Here is a 21298-nt window from a genome sequence, read left to right as displayed (position 1 = left end):
TAGTGACCTATCCAACAACCGCATTGGCTGCTTGACTGCAGGCATGTTCCAGGGGCTGACCAATCTCACCAAACTGTAAGAGACATGTTGACTGGTTCCATAAAACTCTTGTAAGCTATGACTTGTGGTAAAGCTATTGAGAGAACTTATTTGTGTCTAATTTGTGATCTGCAAGATTTCTGTCTGGCAACATCATATCGACCCTTGATCCAGGAGTGTTGGAGGAGCTGCCGTCTCTCAAGCTGGTGTGAGTGTTGAATAAACTTAAGCTTGTTTTTTTATGTAGAGTAACGCCAGTTTTTGAAAAACAGTTAACTGAGTATGTCAAAATTAAGGTGAGAACAACAAATCTGCCCTCAAATGTTATTCATCTATAGGTATAGGTATAATGTTGTGCTGACCAGCAACAGGTAAAATCAAGGTAGAGTCAAACTTGAATCCTTTGTGATTTTTTTCTCCAGAAACTTCAACTCAGACTACCTGTCATGTGACTGTGGGCTGCGCTGGGTCCCGGGCTTCTTTCGCAATAGTTTAGTGCAGTTGGGGGACGAAACACTGTGCGCCTACCCCAGGAGCCTGAGGGGAAAGCCCCTCCGTGGACTAAGGGCAAGCCAGCTGAGCTGTGGTGAGAGCCTGGCTACAGTGACACACATGAATGAGGCAGTTTGCCACTTATTTCTTGGAGCACGAAAATGATAGCACACGCACGTCTGATCAGCTATTTTAAGAGTTCCAACCCAGCAGCTCAGCCGGGCCATATTTCTAAAATTGCAAGCTGCGTTAACAGCCAAACCTATGGGTTGCATTTACGAATAGATACAGTCTGCATTCAATCTTCTGCAGAACAGCACACTCGTAATAGCCCCTGCTGAAATGTTTATCTGAGGTTGAGATCAGTACAAAGAACTCAGAATAATATGTAATGGCCACATCTGCATCTTCTCCCACCGCATTGCTCAGATGGTCCGCTGGAGCTGCATACCTTGTCTTTGCTGCCATCCCAGCGTCAAGTGGTTTTCAAAGGCGACCGACTCCCCTTCCACTGCACTGCTGCCTTGGTGGACAAGATCACCACCATACATTGGCGTCACAATGGTCAGGTGGTGACATCTGACCCAGGCATAGGTGTCCAGCTGGAGAACAGTGTGCTGCATGACTGCACCTTCATCACCAGGTGCAGTAACTGGAGCCATATTTTATGTTTATGACAGACAATTGGAAGTGCATGAAGAAGACTGATTGATTATGTGCTGGGATAGTGTTGTAATGAGCTGCTTATATCTTGTTCATTCAGTGAGCTTATTTTATTCAACGTCCATGTGGAGGCCAGTGGAGAATGGGAGTGTGTGGTTACTACTGGGCGGGGCAACACCTCTCGCACTGTTGAAATAGTGGTGTTGGAGAACAGTGCCTCCTTCTGTCCAGAAGATAAAGTTGTCAACAACCGGGGGGAGTTCAGGTCAGTTATAGTTACAGTAATAAATCATCATATATTATACCATACACATAATTTTTTTGTAAATTTAAGTCTCGGCGTTCCAGTTAATCTTTGGTTTATTTCACAGATGGCCAAGAACTCTGGCAGGCATCACCTCTCAACAGTACTGTTTGCAGCTGCGCTACCCCTCCTTGTCTGTGGAGGGGGGGATTGAGCAGAAAAAAGCCACTCGATATTGCGATCGCTCTGGAAAGTGGCAAGAGGGTGACTACTCAAACTGTCACTACACCAACGGTATCACTCGTGTCCTGCATACTTTCATCCTGGTCAGTATGGCTGCCAATGCCATGGGTCATAGTTCCATTACGTTTTCTAAGGGACCGTACAGAACTTATTTCCTCACCGTGTTTTTACTTTTTCATTTCAGAGGCCCATCAATGCATCCAATGCTGTCACTGTGGCACACCAAGTGCGCACATACACTCTGGAGGCTGCAGGTTTCACAGACTCCGTAGATGTACTGTACGTGGCGCAGATTATGGAGAAGTTTATGGAATATGTCAGACAGCTGCGAGAGGTGAGAAATATTCCATTTAACTTAATTATTAACAAATTAGCTATTCATATTCATGTCTTTATAATGTTTTCTCTAGATAATACAATCCTAACAGTATGAAATTAAATGTGTTTGTTCCAGTTGTCTGAAGTGATGATTGAGATGGGCAGTAACCTGATGCAGGTGGATGACCAGATCCTTGCACTTGCTCAGAGAGAAAAGAGAGCCTGTAGCTCCATCGTCTACTCTCTAGAGACATTAGCCTGGCCTCAGCTACACAGTCACGCTCAAGACTTCTCTATGGTGGGGGATAAGATTATGATTTTGCCTTTATAAAACAGTATAACCATAGAATGTCCATACATTTTAAAAGCAGAACGTATTTCACATATTTTGTCCACCATGCTTAGAAGACTTACTTGAATAAATGACCAGTTATGGAAACATGTATAAATATATTTCCTGACCATTGATATTAAATTTATTCTGTGCAGGTGTCTAAAAACATCGTAATGGAAGCCCACCTGATTCGACCAGCCCACTTCACTGGTATAACCTGCACTGCATATCAGCGTCGTGATATGTCAGTGAGTCGCCCGGGAGTGGACATGTCAGAGTCTGCTCATGAACAGCAGCTTCATTTCCGCTGTAGCACAGGCTCACACAACACCTCACTCAACAATTTTCCCCTGAAGGTGAGGAATTGGCATATGTTCTTGCATCTCCCCTTTCCCACTGTAACTGCACACAATGCATTTGGCAACCACTTACGTCTATATTGCCTGTTTTTAAGGTTTATTCTGGATTTGAGCATATAATATATGTCTTTTCTTTCTCTTCAGAATTCTGTTGCTCTGGCCTCTGTCACTCTTCCAGCAACTCTGTTTCCTCCTGATGCTGCTGGAGACTGTAAGCTACAGTTTGTAGCCTTCCGAAGTGGCAGTTTTTTTCCTCCGTCTGCAAACTCAAGCAATACTGTTGAACACTCCCGCAGACGAAATGTCAACACCCCTGTCATCTTTGCAGGCCTCGGTAAGAAAACACCTCACCATTTACCATGATTCATCTCTGTTTAGCTCATTCAAAGAGAAATGTACAAGTATACAGTTTGATTTACACAAAACATTTATGTACCTTTTTAAATACTGTTCGTGGAAATATTTTGCTTGACTGAAGCTGAATTTAGTCTACGTTTTCGAAGTTTCTGAGTGAGATATCAGACAAATGTACTGTTAACCACCCTGTCATACATGAACAATCAAAACAGTCACCAAGTAAATAATATTAGGTCTCAGAATATTGGGAAACAGTGCTCTCTGCTCTCAGATGCTGAGGGCAGTTATTTTGTCCCTTCAGTTCAATGAGCATAAATCTGATTCTCTGGTCTGATGCGTTGCCAGATTTGTGGATGTGCAGCATTTTAGCATCACACTTCACAAAATGAGTCCAGTTTTTCTTGTTTAGATTATTCAGCTGCAATTTATGTAGACAGCTCAAGTGCTGCCGATTCTGGCATCCGGGTATGATTAATTTCCATGATGGTTTGCAACAGTTTGCTAACTAGTTGCCAGTTCCGGGTTAATGTATTGTAGTAGACCTAAGAATCCAGTTTTAGGGTTGAAGTTGTTGTTTGCTCATCTTATTTACTCAGTGCCACTGTGTCATAAAATGTGATTTTAAACTTGCCCTAAATATCCTGAGCAGAAAAAGCATGAAAATCTATTCAACAGTACAACTCCACAATTCAATAAAATATTTCTCAGCATTTTAACATGTTTTAAGCAACTACTGATGAACACATGTAACATGTTTCCATGCAAATATCTGAATTTACGATACTCAGGTTTCAAACAATGAATATCTGTGACGTTCACTACCAAAGTTGAGACTTGTTGCATTGTAGAGATTTGCTCATGAGACTGTACAACATAAAGGGAAAAGTTCCAATCAAAGAAGATGTTGTGTATGATAAATTGCTTTTTTTTTTGCTTCAATGAAAAAAAAGACAATAGGCAATATTAAACATGCATCAGACATACTGACCTACTAAAGATATTTTGTAAATATTTACAAAATTTTTATTTTAATTCACATTTATCAACTTCAGTTTTCAATTCCTGCTTTTCTGTAACAGACGGTTGCAGCATGTACAACTTCTCTGAGCCTATCTGGGTGTCCTTGCGCCACTTATCTCCTGGAACTGATGCAGTGGCAGCCCAGTGGACCCTTGAGGGACCAGAGAGGCAGGGAGGCTGGAGCCAGGAGGGCTGTCAGCTTGTCCACAGTGACAGTAGTACCTCCACAATGCGTTGTTCTCTGCTCAGTAACTACGCTGTGCTGCAAGTAAGAGAACGTTTAAGGTTTTCTCCATGAACAGCATGGCTGAATGAGACCATCATCTGACATTGTGTCTGATTTCGTCCTAGGAAGTGCCAGACTTCCCCATCTCCAGCCCAAACTCTGTGAGGGTACTCCACCCTGTGGTCTATGCCTGCACTGCAGTGCTCCTCCTTTGCCTCTTCACTATCATTATTACACACATACTACATCACAGGTACTGTAGCATATGTGCAACATACTTCTCGCTGTTACTGGCTATTTGCTGCATCTTTTTATAACGTTATAACTCTGTGCTCCAACAGCTCAATTCACATTACAAGGAAAAGTTGGCACACATTACTGAATACCTGTTTCCACATCGCCATGACAACAGCAATCTATGCTGGAGGGATAAGCTTGACCAGCTATCCTGTGGTTTGTCAGGCAGTAAGTTTTGAGTTCTGAGTCAGTTTTACATTGTCTTTTGGTGTCATGTGAGCTCGACTTCTAATCTGACCACAATACACAACAGGTGGGCATGGGTCTGCACTACTCCTCACTGTCAACGCTGCTGTGGATTGGAGTCAGTGCCAGGGTCATTTACAAAGAAGCTCTGTGGAGAATGCCACGACAGACGGAGGGCGAGTCTCCTGTTCCACCTACTCAGCGACCCATGCTGAGGTCAGTGAGCAAGCCACAGTGCACCTTCACCCACTTCTCTTACCATGTTTGCTGTCAATATGGTTTATGTTGTAGACAGATGCAGGAGTTCTTGTGCAGGACCACCCAACTGTTCTCCATCAAAAAGTAGTCATTGTGTCCAAAGACCAAAGTCTCTGTATTCAGAAAACCTTCGTGGGGCACCACAGTGGAAAAAAAGCCATAATGCCAGATGAAATTAAAGTATGATAGAAGAAGAATGTGTGACACCAACATAAAAGAAACATTAGGAATTGTCATAAATCAGAGCAGGGTGATTCAAAGGGGTGCTCTGTCTTTCCAATACGGCCTTCTGTTCCCCATCCCACTTTCCTGTCCCTATGATCTTAGAACTGCAGTCATGTACTGTGCCACTGACCTCACTAAATGTGCAGCCAGTCTTTTATTGCCCACACAGCCACAAGGAGTCAGGCTTTGATAAATCACTAAGTTTTGGAGACTATATTGACCCCTGTAACCCTGTAACACTGAATGATAGCTTGTGTAATCACATGGATCTGTTCAGATTTTAAACAGAGAAGCACAAATTTGAAAGAGAAAACGGCAGTTAAAAACTTTTGTTGCAGCCAAAGGTCATGCAGTATTCTGCGGCACAGACAAGAACTTCTTTTTGTTTCTAAAACTGTAAAAGTTGATTTCGATACATTTTCCTCTGTTATTCCAGGTTCTATTTAATAGCTGATGGAGTTCCTCTTATTATTTGTGGGATCACAGCAGCTGTCAATGTCAACAACTATGGAGACAACAGCCCTTAGTAAGTTCTTGTCTTTTTGTCCTTGAGCCATTTGGCCTTTGACTTCTGTGATGTTTTGTTTGGTGCTAAAGTGAATAATTCTATGTTGAACACACAAAGGCATCCTTGTGTCTGCATTGACGCCTCTTCTACCCTTTCTGCTTTTTGCAGCTGCTGGCTGGTTTGGCGCTCCAGCTTGGGCTCTTTCTTTGTCCCTGCTGGATTAGTAGTGTTGGTGACCTGGATTTATTTCCTGTGCACTGTATTTCGCCTGAGGCACCGTGTGACCAAAGAATGCACAGGAACCACCCTGTCCTCTCCAGTGACTGAAAGCCATCCTGCACTGACAGGAAGCACCAGCCTGCTCTCCACTGACTCAGTGGTGGGACCTATAACCTCAGTTCTTCCTCCAGAGGACCAGTACTCGCTGAAGACACAGTTCTTTGTGTTGGTAGCCACCCACTTCCTGTTTGTGGCTCTGTGGTGTTGTGGGGCCATGGCAGTGTGGCTGACAGGCCACACTGGCCTGCTATTTAGCTGCCTCTATGGGATAGTTGCCACAGTTTTTGGGGTGTTTCTGGTGTCACACCACTGCTTCCGACGTCTGGATGTGCAGGCGTCATGGTTATCTTGTTGCCCAGGCTATCGTCGCTCCCATCCCATGTCTACTTACACACACACCTGCACAACTGGGAGTGGAGTACAGACATCTGAGCAGGGATCCCAGCTTTTCATCAACTGCCATCCTCCCGTTGACTCTCATAACTCCTCATCTGCCAGGTCATCTTCCACACCAAGCGGGATCAGCAGTGTTGGTCCTGGGCCTTGCAAACTCACCAACCTGTTGCAAGTGGCACAAGACAATTCAAACAACACTTCACGTGCCCCTACAGGCAACAACACAAGCACCAGTACCGACAACATCACCAAGCCAACAAACAATGTTCTTCCAATTATTAACTCTGCAGCTCCTGTACATCCCCAGAGAAGAAAAATGAGTGGCAGAACTAAACAAGGGAGTAGTCAGTATTATCATCGTGGTGAGGGCAGAGGCCACTATCGTCTTAAAGCTCTAAGGGCTGCCGGGGGCGGTGGCAGTCTTGGAGCTTTAGGGCCCCCAGGTTTAGAGCACCTCAGTTCGTCACATGGTGTTTACAAGCAAGCCACAAGTGAGAATGGCAGCATCCACCACAGCCTCTCAGAGAACCAGGCCAGCCTGCTCACAAATGGGAAGCGGGTCGGAGAGTCAATAGCTACCAGTCCCTCAGAGGGAAGTGATGGGGGCAGCAGCGGGAGCCGTAAACCCTTCCCTCTGCCCCCTTCTGTGGCCAGCAGAGTGACCATGCATGGCGCTCAGAGACGATGCTCCAGCAGAGACAATTTGAAAGCAGCAGCGTCTGCAGAGCGAGAAACAAAGCGCTGCTCCTACCCTTTAAACAGTGTCACCACCACTGTGCCAGGGGCTGCTGCCCCAAATGGCACCCTGAAGTCATCAGTGCTACAGCTTGAGCAGGACATGAGTGGCACAGATCAATCCCAGAGTTCTGTTGGAATGAAGAGTGGTTTGTGGAAAAGTGAAACCACAGTGTAAACTATACTTACAATGAACATCTATGCATGACCTTGATGAAAAGATTGGGTTATGTTTAATGGTCTCTTGATAATTATGTAATTTAATTAAGATATAATATCACGAAGGCATCCAGGACCCTAAACTGGTACTTTTGCCTCTGTAGCATTGTAAGAGTTTGCTGTGAAATGATAAGGCAGTTTTTTTCATGGTCATTTTAAAGCATAAGATACGCATTTATTTTATTCACTTTACAAAAAAATGTACAAGATATTTCTGAAGTTGACATATGATGTTGACTTTGGATGTCTAATGAAAGCTTTATTGTTTTAGTTGTAATTTTTCTATGCACGAAGTTGAATACAAATGGTCCATTTCTAAAGTTCAGCTATATGCATTTAATCTGAGGGCAACATTTCACCCTTATGTTTGCTTCAAGTGATTGTATGTCTGTGCGCCTGTATGCACTTGTTTGCTCTCTGTCTGCTTGTGTGTATGTGTGTGGGTGTGTGTGTGTGTGTGTGTGTGACTATGAAGACACATTAAGAGAAGACTTGCATGAGTGTGGCTGTACAGAATCTCAGAATGAATTAAAAACCTATGTGATACTTTTGAATATAAAAAATGTTACCTTTATTTCTGTGTAGTCTTATCAGCACTGACAGGGTGTCCCTTATATAATGAGCTGAGAAGGAATTAAAAAAAAAAGTCAGGCGTGAAAAGAATGGGTTTCTCATATCTGCAGACAGTAGTCACTTCCAGTAGAAGACCTTTTAAAGCCTGAATGATTGCCCCCTTCTGGACAGCAGAGCCATTTAAGTCATTTTCAGGGATGAAAAAATGCTTCAAGAATGCAAATTAAACTGAATGAACTCTAAACTGTGATTTTGGTGTGGTGTGGTAGGGAGGCCTAAAAAAAATCAAATATATATACTCTTGCCATATATCAGGTGCTTGGTCAAAATTAAAACAGTATGAGCAGGCTCGCAAAAGCCTTAGTTTACTTCTGTTTTTAATCTGTCTGATACACTTGCTATTTAGGAAATTACATAAGCAGGAAATAGTATTTCTACCATGCAAGTCATTGTCATGGGTTTTCCCATTGTTCTCTCAGACCAGATTCTGCATATTATTAGTCCTTGGTGTTTCAGTACGCTCAGTCATTAGTGCACAGTGCTGTATAATCTGTGGGTAGTATTAGATAAGCCCCAACCAGGATGTGACTTAGACTCATATCTGTAATTATCAACACTAAGCTTAGTTTGCTCATGATTCAGAATTAACTTTGCAATCTCCCTTGAGGTTTAATCTTAACTTTGTCTCCTTGTTAGTTAACTGATATTTGGTTAACGATTTCCAAGTTGTAGGGTGTGTCCAAGAAAAACTATGTTATGTGACATATTTGAAAACGATATTTCTAATTTGCTTGAGAATGGCTGAAGAATCAAGCCACTGTCAAAGTGTTTTAATTTACACTTCTAATGAGTTGTGTACTCTCTTTTACACATTGCACAGGCCTACAGAAGCCTTTAAATATAGGACATTAATAAATATTTGTTCTTAACAACATGTCCAAGTTACTGAAGAGATATTACCTGAAAGGATTTACATTTGAAAATAAAAAAAATTAACTTCTACATGTTAAGATGTCTATGAGACAAAATATGTCTTCACAAAAAAATGAAGACATATTAAAAAATGTGAAAACACATTTACTCTCCATGCCTCCTGCTCCCCCAGTTTACTTTTAGTCTCACTGGACTCAGTTCAGTAATCATTTCTATCCTAATTACTTTTCCTACGCCTTCAGCAACATTATACTGACTCCTGGTCAGTGGTTTATAACGCAAATTAACGGTGCGCAACTTTCAACGCCCTCCTTTTAGATTGTCCAATCAAAGGTGGGGTTTACAAAATTGATAAGAATATGAGCCAATCAGTGAACTAGGTGTAGAGTATGGGTGGGAACTTATGGCATCAGGGAAGTGAACTGTGAAACTTGGTAGCGGAGGCATTACGAAGGAGTTGTTGTTTACGAAAGCCTCTTAAAAGAAGTTGTCGCACTGCAGTGATGTCGTAGTTGGGTCACTTCAGCGAGTAATAGTACTAACTTGATTATCCGAGTGTTAAGTCAACTCAGATGCTATTAGAGGCTTGGGAGTACCTTTCGAAGAGGAGCGTGAAGCATTACGACATCCAACCGAGCTTCCTGAACTGAAGTCAAGTGCGAGGTGGCCGAGAACTACGGCCCCAGAGGACGCTGAAGGTGAAAAAGGTTCAGAGAAGGTTGACCAACACTCGGACGTTTTAAGCTATCTCTACAGGGCAGTTCAGATACATTTTTGGTGAAATTTAACGGACTTTCGCGATGTCGCTGATTGACCAGAGCCAACAGTGGTTTCCTACGAGTGTCCAGGTAACGGTGCATCAAGCTCGGAACCTTCGTATCAAGGGCAAGAATGGCACCAACGACGCCTATGCCATCATCCAGGTGGCCAAAGACAAGTTTTCTACTTCTGTGGCAGAGAAGTGTGTCGCTCCAGTTTGGAAGGAAGAGGCTGCGTTTGACTTGCCCCTCTTCCACCCTGGAAACGCTGAACGCTGTACACTCTACATCATAGTAATGCACCGTGCCCAGATGGGGCTCGACAAGTTCCTGGGCCAAGCTGTCATAAATTTATTGGATCTTTATGACAACAAGTCTCGCAAAAAGACAGAGTAAGTCAATACGTTGGTGTGAAATTCAGTTGAAATATTCGCGATCTTGTTGCCGCTTCTTGCTGAAAACTTTTATTTGACATATTCACGCGGGGGTTTGTTGTTATTATTAATTGCCTTAAAGTTTACAAATGTCGAGACAATATATTATTCATTTGTAATGTATGAATGAAGTCTTGTTTCCAGTTTTAGAACAGTGCAATAATACTCGAAAAGACTCGATGTACGTCACCGTAAGACTCTTAAAGCTTAGGTCCGTTTTAATATTCCTTGTTGAAGGTAGGTAAACAAACATGAGATTTAACCCTCACACGCGTTCTTCATTTACATTTATTTCCCTACATACTTATAGGGTTGCTTTCTCTGAGAGAAAAAAACAAAAACTGTATTTCCATTTTCCCTAGGGTGGTTGAGCTTAAATCAGCCTTAAAGGACCAGCTTTCTTTAAACAATGTTGCTCCATACTCTAGTTTTACTCTGGTCAGTTTTACTCCATCTCTATTTTGATGTCTCTGATGTCCGTTTTGTCCCTTTATTGTAGGTTTAGATGCTATCTTACACAGCTTTTGTAATTTGCAGACACCCACCAGATTATGACCTTTTTAAGCAGGAAACATCTTATTGGCATGATTTGAAACACCAGCGCCGGTCTAATGGTGTTGGATCTTCAGTAAACAACTAAACCTGCTCTCTTCTTTAGGTGAATTGACTGAGTGAACAGCGTTACTACAAAAAGAGATGAGCCTTAAGTTTTGTTAAGCATTTTCTCACCAATGTTCAAGCAGTCCTTTTTGTTTTTTTTCAGTTCATTTGACCTTTATTTTACTTGCAAGTACCACTGAAATCAACAATCTCTCTTTAGGAGACTCTGCACCCAGCTCAGCACAGCTCAGCTCAGCACAGCTCAGTCCACCTGGCCATTTGAGTGCACCACCATCCTTGTCCCTGTATACATTCACAAGAGCAAAATCGAGTTTTGACGGACATATGTCCATCATCTTGACCCTTTTGACTGTGAGAAAACACATTTTTTACCACTTCTATCGTTATCCAACGGAAATCATCATGATGTAAGTACAGCAGGATTCACAGCACAGACGCTGTCAGTAAGACTTTTTTTTTTTGTCAGATAAAGCTGTGATAATAAAATTGGGATTATATTAGGGCAGAGCGACAGTCTTCAAATGTCCGTAGGACAAAGAAAAAAATATGTGAATTGTGTGGAGCACCAAGGCCCATTTGAGTGTACTTGAGCATATACAGATAGACTAAGATTAATGTCTGAAAATATATATTTATTTATCAGAGCACCTTTTGTATGTCTGAGTCAACTATGGAGCAGATTTAAAACCAAATATAGCATGAAACATGTTAGATATTTACTATGTAGGATGAAGGAATATCCTCCATGCAAGTCTGTTCCAATGAAAACATGCTGCACGCTGAAACTTTAATGGAGTCTCTTCACATACTTTCTCCTTTGGTTTCTGGCATGAAAAGCAGAAAACATTTTTCTGTCTTGTCTGTCTTTGTTGGACCAACCCTAAACAGTTGTCTGTGACTGTCAGTTCATAAATTGGTGTGAAGCCAGCACTGTCACTGACAGCTTAATGATGGCAGCCTACCTGGAAGTCCTCCTCTCACTGTGCTGCTCATAATCGAACGCATTCCTCGGGGCTTTATGGCTGCTTACGATGTGACTGCTCACACCCAGTCATGCATTACATCAATCAGGTTGACATGCGTGGTTTGACATAGCAAGAGGTGGAATATGGGTGTAACAGGAACCAAAATAAACCGTTGGTTTAGTGCTGAGTTAGGACATGCACACCCTCTTATGTAAGATCAATTTTTAGAATAAAGATGACTCGATGGAGACTCTGAGTTCACGCCACCCTGGTGGAAGCTTGCCAGCGTGGCCTTTACTTTTAAAGTGACTCTCAGAGAAAACTGAGTGAACTGGAGCTCATGAGCTCTCTGTAATCACTCACTCAAGGACTGTCTCGATATGGTGCTGGAATGACCTCATTCAGTGTTATTGGACCGTCCTGAATGTTATCTTGTGTTTGCTCAGTTCTTTTTTACACCCTCATGGCAAAGTTCATATCTCACTATTTCCTTCTCATGTCAGAGCTCCTTCATTCTCTCCTGCTCCCTCTGTCTTCTTTCAGAGTGAGCGTACCCACTGGGTGTTGGATGTTGCTGTTTTTGCCTTCAAGTGTGTGGTGTTATATTACTATCCTGCTGCCCTGGTGTGCTGACACAGGGAGTGACATTCGAGACTTTGTTTTCCTGCAGAAAGGGATGCCCACAGTTTTCCTGCTCTTAGATTAAAGAATGTTCATTTTTCGATCGACCGAATTCTTTAAAGATTCTTTTACGAGAAAAGATTAGAGTGAGTATTAGTTATTTTCATCACTCTTAACACCCCCGATGATTTCTTTAATAAACTAAAATCATATTTTCATGCAGCACAAACTGACTTCTTCAGTTTGATAACTGTTTCCCCAAAACCTAAACTTTACTTTTTTTTAAAAATAATTCTAATACCCACATTTGTCGTATCTATATGTCCAGTTTCATGAAAAAAATGGTTAAAATTTCAGCTATCAGAGCTGTCATTTTAATCCCAAAGGTCAAATTCAAACAAATCCGTCCATAAGTCTTTTGGACTGTTTTTAAATGACCCAGAGCTCAGTGAACCTGGATTCTCTGCATCAGCTTATCCTCGAGCTGTTGACGTTATCACGAGCGGCGCAGCGTTTAAAGCCGTAACGTAACGGCATATTTGTGACGTGAACAGGACCGTTGCTAATAAGAAGTTCTTATTTGCCACTCTGTGGTCTGCCAAATAATTTCATTAATCAAGAGAAAATGTGCAGATGAGTGGCAAATCGAAGGAACAAGCAACATCGCGTGGAAATGAGCTTTAGTGAACTGGGACAGGCTACGTCAGGGATGCTACGCCTTGTTTTCCAAAGAAAACCCTGAAAGGTGTTACTTTGATGATGGAGGTGAAGCGTGCTGTCATGTTGGTCCAAAATCCCAGATTGGTTAAGATGAGGTGTATGTGAAGACCATGGCACATGATCCTCATCATTTTCATTCAGAGCATTTGGTGAGCTCTGGGGTGTTATGGACGGGGACGTTTCTATGGTGCAGGAGGCGACGCCTGTCAGCATGGAAGTGAAATGTCGTGACCAAGCAGCGCCGACAAAATGACCCCCTCAGTACGACAGTCAAGTATGATCTCCCAATTCAGCTTCCGGCACCTTTTTTCAATTTTTTTTTTCAAATTTTGTATAATTCCGTTAAGGGAAATTCAGTGACCAATAATTTTGAATATTTGAACCAAGTGTTGTGCTGGAAAAGGCTGCTCTGTATGTACACTTATGTTGGTGCAAATTAGCACAGAAACCTTTATAAATCACGGTTCCGAACTTCCATGCCAGCATCCCGCTCGCGTGTGTGTGTTGGCACACTAACATGACTCTGCATGACAGGTAGAGCAACGATGGAATATTAAATTGGTTGGAGGCTATCTTGGACATACTTTTTAGTCAACTACCTTGATTATAGTTGTTAATTGTACCCTTAACCTGGAATAGCTGCATTACAGGTTAGTGGAATGTACTTTTTCTAGCTCTAGATATTTTGTGGTCATCGTGCTGTTTGACCCGCTCCAGGTTTTCCAGAGACAGTTCACCAGAGTCAGGTTCATGTGAACAGACTCATGAGCCACCCTCTTTATTGTGTAAACAAAGAGCAGCATTGCATTAAGAGTATTTCAATTAGATATAGTTGCTTAGGCATTCTAGAAAGACCTGGAATCACAATCAAACATTAGTATACGGTGAGTGTGTGATACCTGCTACATTTCCTCTAATCATTTTATCGGCAGAATGCTTTGTGGTGGTGTTCACAGTTGAAACGCTGGCTCTCTCGTTAATCATTAATGTGAAAGAGAAGTGCGAGTGACATTTACCAGAGGAACCTGTCCAGCAGGATCAGTGAGCTCATACATCAGGAGCACTGCTCTGTGTTCTGTGCAAACAATACAGAACCTGAGCACCCTGACCTAATAATAACTCCATCAATGCTTTGTGCCTCGACAACTATATAACTGCACACCCCTCTATAATTGTTGTGAACAAGAGCAACTGAAAACAAATTCTTGGCTGGCCTGAGAAAGTGTTATCTGCCTGTGTTTGTAGTCGGACTCGGTTAGTTACTGTCTGACGCAGCGTTCTTGGTTTAGGGTGGGAGACGGGAGTGTTAGAATTGTTATTCGGACGCATCACATCACGTTCTGTGCAGCACCTCCTCGCATGTTTGGAGGTGTTTGAGGAATGTTGGTTCACTCCCAAGCGTGTTTCCTGACTGTTAACCCCAGAGAGTCTGTGTGGATGTTTGTTACAAGACATGAAAATGGATCCTGCAAAATTAAACCCCCGTATGAATGACCCGTTTGTACAGTGATGCATAGCTTCAAGATATCGGCTTCAACGTATCAACCCTGGGAAGAGATGAGGTGTACATGTTTTCCAAGCTGAATAAGGAATCAAAGATATATCGGGACACCCCGTGACACGCAGCAAAGTTGTTGTTTTCTTTTTAAAAAAGAGGGAAAGGCTTGCCATGGTGAGCACTTTAGCCACACTGTTGGTTAATCTGAGGACAGGAAGGCCTAAATTGCAGATAAAACCTCCTGTATGTAGTGGCATCAACTGTTTGTTTTGGTTTGACCTTAAACAGGGCTCTCCAGAACACTCTTACCGTTCCCTTGCAGACAATAAGTGCTGGTCCTGTTCTACAGAAAGGACGCGAGGCAGGGAAGCCTGAACAAAGCTGTAATTGTCCGGCTTTATCTGCGGCTGTTGTGGTGCTCCCAGCAGGAACTGGAACGAACTGTACACCCGTTAATGATACCCATCACTCTCAGGTCTAACAAGACGCAGCAGTTTAATAGCAACGGATCTGAAACATCTGTGGTCACAATGGTTTGGAATCAAGCATATTATATCGGAGATGTGTGTGCTTTTTTATTTTACTGATCTTTTTGTTTTATCTTGCAGATGACTTCCTTTAACCTAACCTGAAGGTACCATACGTGGATTTGCTTAGATGGCAGTTTTACCAAATCAAATGACCACATAAAGCTTTGCCTCCTGGACATCATTATATTTAATGTATTCATTAATCCATTCATTGTTTTAAACTGTTTGTTATAAATAAATGCTAGATAGGAGCAGTCCACAGTCAACAAGGGCAGTTGAAAAGAATATTAAAGTATGTTTGACAGTATAAAAGCAACGGTCAGCTACTCTCACATCTGGACAGTTGTCTTTGTTGTGAACATGCTTGGCAGACTATATGGAAGAAGGGAGAGGGCAGGAATTCAACGAGAGTGTTGTTGGTGGTCAGAATTTGAGTGGGAGTGGGATTAAGAAAACATTTTGGCCTTCCTCAGGGCTTCGGCATACCGTCTTCTAGGCCGAGACATTAAAAATTTGCTATTTCTAAGCAAATTTCTATTTCTAGGCATTTCTATGCCTCAACCTTTCATTTTAATTTAAATTTTTTTTTATTCGAACAATCCTGCCAACAAACACATTAACTGTCCCAACCAAATAACCTCATCATCACATGTAAGATGTCCATCCCAAAAGCCTCTGTCTCACATTTTGTTTGATTAATAAACAGCAAATGATCAGTATTTTCATTTTTTCAGAGCAAGGACAGAATAGTTTGCTGTAAAATTTTTTGTATCAGAAACTCTCTTACGATTTCACCTGTTTTATAAAAGACTAAAACTTAGCTGTGTATCTTGATACAAAGGCAGCTCCTTAATCAAAGTACGAGTTGAAGTTGAAGTCATTATAATTTTTTTTTTGTCATTTCAGATGGTTCAAGCTTGTGGACAAGACTGGAAAGGAGGACAAGGTGCGAGGGGAGGTGCTCCTAGATATGCAGTTTATGAGAAACAACATGTCAGCTAGCATGTTTGACCTTTCAATGCAAGACAAACCACGCTCTCGCATTTCCAAGCTGAAGGACAAAGTCCGTGGGAAGAAAAGGGATGGCTTCTCTGACTCCGCTTCAGCTATCGTCCCTTCTGTCAGCCAGGTCCTCACAGACAGCGAAGGAGAGGCTGATGCACAGTCACTGAATCAGTCTCCAGGAGCAAAAAAGAAATCTAAGCTCAAAACCCTCTTTGCACCCAAAACAAACTTGCAGCGTAACATCTCCCAGTCCATGTCTACCCTTGGGACACTTCCTGAAAAGAATTCATCCCTCGGTGGCAGCCGCTCATCTGGCCTCAACGTAGATTCTCCTGAAGGTACCTCACCTCTCCTCTCTCTGCCTGCACTGTATGTTGACAGTTCGGCCTTTTCTTTGCACAGTTCTGCTTAAATAGTGTGTTTTTGGCATCTCAGCAATAATGTCATTCTTCCCTGTCTCGTTTCCCACAGTTAAAAAGAAATTCAAATTCCTGGGACACAAGCGAACAGGCAGCTCTGACAGCAAGTTGTCTCTTGGTGGTTTCAGCCTCCTGGGAAAGTCCAAACAGAGCAACAGTGACCTGAACAACCTTTGCATCAATGGCAACCATGTGTACACAGAGGAGGCAGAGACCAAGAGTGGATCTACACTCAGTTTGAACAGCTCAGGCCAAGGCTCTGTAGAGGATGTCCGTAAGCACACTTCTAATGCCTCTGCAGATTCAACAGATAAAGCTTTACTAGAGCAACAGCACCATCAAGAGGAAGTGAAAAGAAAGCAAGCAGAAGAAAAACGCATTGCAGAAGCGAAGAGGCAGGAGGAAGAGGAGAAATACAGGGCAGAGGTCAAGAGACTGCAGGAGGAAGAGCAGCACAGGCAACAAGAGGAACAAGAGAGGAAAAGACGCTTCCTCGAGGATGAAGCAAGGAGGAAGAAACAGGAGGAGGAGGAAAGGAGAAAGAAAGAAGAAGAACTCAGGATGCTGGAAGCCGCTGAAAATCAGAGGCTTGAGGAAGAGCGTAAAAGAGTGGAGGAGCAGAAACGTCAGGAGGAGGCCTCCATGAGCGACAGGCTGTCATCTCTGTTTGGAATGATCAGAAAGAAGGAGGACAAAAAGGAGGAGGTGCAGCAACCAGCTACTGAAGAGCAGCAGCCCACCCCAGCCCCTCGCAGTGACTCCAGAGGTCTGGACCAACCTGTTCCCCACTCCACTAACCCATTCGAGGACATTCCCATCAGCCCCGATCGTCCAGTTGATGACCAGAACCCACCCAGCCGCAACCCACAAACCCCCTCCGCCACGGTCTTCCTCAACCGCACTGCTAAGGTGTCTGCTGTCAAACCCAGGTAAGCTGCCTCATTACTCCTGAGGCTGTATACTAAGAACAGGTTTGCTGCCCCAGTGTTACGTAATAGCATCACATCATATCAGTCCTTTGACACCAAGGTTCTGCTTATGGACAGTTCCTTGTTTGCTTGTCTAAAGTTTAAAAACTATTTTCAAATGTCTCACAAGTGAAACTGCTCCCACTGTTGCTCTTGGATAATAACAGGATTTTATTAACTGAAGGGGCCCAACACCAACTACAGAGAAAAGGGATTGACTGTTGCCTTCATTGTTATCCATACCCAAATAATTACAAAGAGAACACTCAAAACGTTTCCCTCTGATTATTTAGATTTTGTTGACACCTTATCTCTCGACGCTAAAACTTGGGAAATTCAAAATGTTCTGTTCTGCCTTTGGTCACATGACCGTGCAACTCTTTGTTTTACAAAAACCCTAAATTCCAGCCGACAGTCGACGGACCCGTTGGACCTGTTTGGTTTGAGCACAGACAAGAGTCTAGGCGTGGCTTGTGTTTGTGAAGATGTGGTGGAACAAGTTGTGGTCTGCATAGAGCTCATAAGGAGTCACAGTGTTGCTGTCTACGTGGACATTCAGACTGACTGGATGTAGTTTGAGCTTTTTGGTCATTTTTTGACTTTGATTGATCTTGACTTTCTCGTGCGATCATGGTAAGACGGTGTTTGTCATTGATATGTTTGTCACAGTTGTCCTGGTTTTAAAGAATGTTTGGCAGATATCAGATAGTGTCCTGACAAAGTCAAAGTTGTTCATTTAATTTGTTTGAGATTTCTTCTTTTTGCATGTGCTGTAATGTTGGTCTGATAATGACCTAAGTAGTAGGATCTCATTGTTGTGTATAAACATCTGAGTCACAGCTGAATAGCTGAAAATAGAGGTCAATCGCAGATCTTTCCACGTGAACCTGACTTTTGTCTGTTGGCTGGCCTTTGTTTTAAGAGACGGCTGATTTTAGTTCATATATGCAATGTAGTTTCTTCTCACAGATTTATGCTTTCATTATAAAGCTATAACATGATTATATTGGGAATTGATCCAAAGCTACGTTATATGATATTGTAGATGGGAATTTATTCGAGCTGTTACCAACTTGTTGACATGTGACACCCTGGTTCATCTGGTGACGGGTTGATTATTGGTGACCGTGAATTTGGGCACACTGACCTGTAGGCCTTTGTTTTTCACTTTTTGGCAGATTGGCGCCAATTTTGGAGTCTGAACACACTGACTCCCAGCCCCCCTCTCAGCTATGCCCTTCCCCAGCCACCTCTGAGTCTGCCCTCTCGTGTGTTCCACCTGAGTCCCCTGACACTTTCTCCCACCTGCACTCGTTTTTAGCCCCGTCAAACAAAAGCCAGAGCCTATCAGGTTCTCCTCGCGGCAGTACGGACAATTTGTCTTTTTTGGGATCAGACGGATCTTCACCCACCATGGCAGATCAGAAGAGAAGAGTCCTCCTACCACCCTTGTATGCTGTGCAAGAAACCAAGGCAGGTTCTTCTTCTGTCAGGGAGATAGAAAACCCTGCATATATAGATACAGCAGGATCCCAACAAGGGAAAAAACTGTCGCTACCTCTCCCCGATTATGAAACACTGTTTCCTCAAAAGAGACACGGAGTGCAAGCACACAGTCGGTGGGACCACATAATTGCTGAGGTCAATCAGAGACATAGAGACACTCCACCTGAACTTCTGGGTAAAGAGATGAGTGTGGATGGCCCACAAGAACTTCAACCAAGTCCTGGATCTTCCATATCAAAGGATAGCCCTACTATTAGGAATTATCAGGAGACCAAACCTGTTTCATCAAAAAAAGTAGCTGCCCCAGCTCCCCCTAAACCAGTCCCCTCTCCACACTCTCGATCTGTTGTAGATTCCAGTCAGAACACGGCTCCCCATTCTCTGATGAGGCCTAATCCTTCTGCAGTCCCAGCATCTGGGAAAACTGACCGGGGGATGTCCAGAGATGGAGAAACGAAGGCGCTCCACCCCTCACCTGTTACAACACCCGCACCTAGAACATCAAGCCAAATGGCTTTAGATAAGACTCCATCAGATGATCCAAGGAAAATGCAAGTCCCCTTGAACAAAGAAGCACCCACAGCTAAACCCAGACAAAAGGTTAAAGAGCCAAAACAGCAAGAGGACTCTACAATGAACGGTAACGTCCAACCATTGTCCAGCTCAAATGTGAGCAGTATGGACAAAAAGGCGAAGGAGACCTTTGCAGAAGTTCCCATTACAGAACGTCTCCCTAAAGACCCGTGGGCACAGCCAAAGCAGAACCTTTTTACCAGCAATGTGCAGAAAGAGCAGAAACTTGAAGATCTGGGATTGACAGCAGATGATTTTGATCAAATTTTCAATCAAGAAAAAACGGCTGAACCCTTCTCTTATTTTAGTGCCCGCGATTCCAACAAACAGAGTGACTATAGGAAAAAAGAGGATGATTCAAAACAAGTCGGTCCTGCTTTTCAAAGAAAAAATTCACAGAGAGGGAGACAGATTCTTCCATCCACAGCTCGCTCAGATGATAAGACTTTCGTGTCTCAACAAGAAGCCGCATTTAAAGAGGGAACAACTGTACCCACAGCAATTCAAGGGTTCTCTGCAAGAGATGCCACTGATGCTTCTGTCGCTCTGCAGCCTCAGGCTGATGGGAAAACACCAAATAGTCTCTATGCTGAAGAGGATTCATTCAGAGCTCAACCTTTATATGTACCTTCAGCTTTAGCCTCCTCAGAGTCTCTTCAGGTAGTTATGGAGGAACCAGCACCGCAGACAGGAGGTTTGCCTGGGGGAAAGGCGCCTTTGAGAGCATGGGTCTCACCCTCCGAAGCTCAGCCTGTCAGTACTCAGAACATTAATGGAGGTGGGCTAGCCTTAACTCCACGCAGGTGAGATGAAAAGGTCTCCTTACAAAGTTTGCATTTGTGGCCTTTTCTACTTGTATTCAGAGGCGACTAAGTTGTTGGTATTCATCTTGGGTATTACTGTTATCTTGGGCTCTTGGCATCTTTCCTCATCCTGAGTTAAATTCTGAATAATGCGCTGTCACATCAAAAAGTTTTAGAGTCCATATTATGCTCAATTTCAAGTGCCCAATGCTGTTTTATGTGCCTGTTGTAATAGGTTTACATGCATTGGGTTCCTTCCACTGCACATTGGTGTGGCCAGTCGCCTCTTGTTATCTTACGTCTGAAATGCTTCGTTAGCTCCTGTCATCATTAGGAAAGAAAAAAACAATGGTGTTGTGAGGCAACAGCTCCTTTTTTGTTGTAGGTGTGCTGAAATAGCCACGAGGCAGGACTCATCTAAACATGTCACAGTTTAATGCTGTTAAGTATTAGAAGAAGAATGGACTAAGAATGAGGCATTTCAGGCAGCTCAGGAGTCTTCTGCGGGAGGCAATGAATCCTTTTGGTTTGGACTTTGTTTTGTTTTTTTTACTTTGTGGACCTCTTACATGCACAAAAAAAACATAAGCATAATATGACCTCTTCAATCTCTGTCTGGTGCTTTCAGAGTTCTTGTTTTCTTGTTCTGTCATTCTGTACCTGTTGTTCTCCTACCTGCATTTAACTGTTATTTTTTGGATCTTTTTTTTCTTCTCCTTTTAAAAAAAAAAAAAAAAATGTATTCTTTAGGCCTCATCCCGTGAAGCCCATGAGCTCAGCTGAGAGCCCTCTTGCTGTGAAAGAAATAAAAGCACGAGACAGTTCACCTGGGAAGATTAAAGTAAGTCATGTTGACTTGAGATGTACTCTTACATAAACTTAATTGGATTTTGCTGCAGCAAGAATTCTGGTTTGGATGAAAATGACCCAGAAAGAATATCTACCTGGTGCTTATTTAAAAGTACTATCTACT

The 21298-nt window shown here is 42.9% G+C and overlaps 2 protein-coding genes across 5 annotated transcripts in view; both read left to right on the top strand.

The window, feature by feature from the left end:
• Nucleotides 1-7944, top strand: part of adgra2 (adhesion G protein-coupled receptor A2) — a 39651-nt gene extending 31707 nt beyond the window's left edge. For both annotated transcript variants that reach the window (XM_072388224.1, XM_072388223.1), the window contains 16 exons: nucleotides 4-75; nucleotides 176-247; nucleotides 462-625; nucleotides 961-1174; nucleotides 1295-1459; nucleotides 1566-1764; nucleotides 1866-2015; nucleotides 2136-2297; nucleotides 2489-2689; nucleotides 2837-3026; nucleotides 4129-4337; nucleotides 4421-4548; nucleotides 4637-4760; nucleotides 4846-4994; nucleotides 5698-5787; nucleotides 5938-7944. In XM_072388224.1, coding sequence (XP_072244325.1) covers nucleotides 4-75; nucleotides 176-247; nucleotides 462-625; nucleotides 961-1174; nucleotides 1295-1459; nucleotides 1566-1764; nucleotides 1866-2015; nucleotides 2136-2297; nucleotides 2489-2689; nucleotides 2837-3026; nucleotides 4129-4337; nucleotides 4421-4548; nucleotides 4637-4760; nucleotides 4846-4994; nucleotides 5698-5787; nucleotides 5938-7357 — 3709 coding nt within the window. In that variant the 3' untranslated portion in view covers nucleotides 7358-7944. The remainder of the gene's footprint in view (nucleotides 1-3; nucleotides 76-175; nucleotides 248-461; nucleotides 626-960; nucleotides 1175-1294; nucleotides 1460-1565; nucleotides 1765-1865; nucleotides 2016-2135; nucleotides 2298-2488; nucleotides 2690-2836; nucleotides 3027-4128; nucleotides 4338-4420; nucleotides 4549-4636; nucleotides 4761-4845; nucleotides 4995-5697; nucleotides 5788-5937) is intronic.
• A 1377-nt stretch (nucleotides 7945-9321) lies between these two features.
• Nucleotides 9322-21298, top strand: part of rab11fip1a (RAB11 family interacting protein 1 (class I) a) — a 99354-nt gene continuing 87377 nt past the window's right edge. For 2 of the 3 annotated variants that reach the window (XR_011916417.1, XM_072388199.1), the window contains exons 1-5: nucleotides 9322-10054; nucleotides 15958-16394; nucleotides 16528-17404; nucleotides 18622-20325; nucleotides 21076-21166. Coding sequence is in view for 2 of the 3 variants with exons in the window: in XM_072388199.1 (XP_072244300.1) it covers nucleotides 9705-10054; nucleotides 15958-16394; nucleotides 16528-17404; nucleotides 18622-20325; nucleotides 21076-21166 (3459 nt within the window). In the remaining variant the exon portion in view is untranslated. The remainder of the gene's footprint in view (nucleotides 10055-15957; nucleotides 16395-16527; nucleotides 17405-18621; nucleotides 20326-21075; nucleotides 21167-21298) is intronic. The other variant, XM_072388200.1, reaches the window with a different exon arrangement.

This window comes from Leuresthes tenuis, unplaced genomic scaffold (genome assembly GCF_036924035.1).
Source record: "Leuresthes tenuis unplaced genomic scaffold, fLeuTen1.0.hap1 SCAF_6, whole genome shotgun sequence".
In the NCBI taxonomy this organism is placed as follows: Eukaryota; Metazoa; Chordata; class Actinopteri; order Atheriniformes; family Atherinopsidae; genus Leuresthes; species Leuresthes tenuis.
This window is presented reverse-complemented; position numbering and strand designations above follow the sequence as displayed.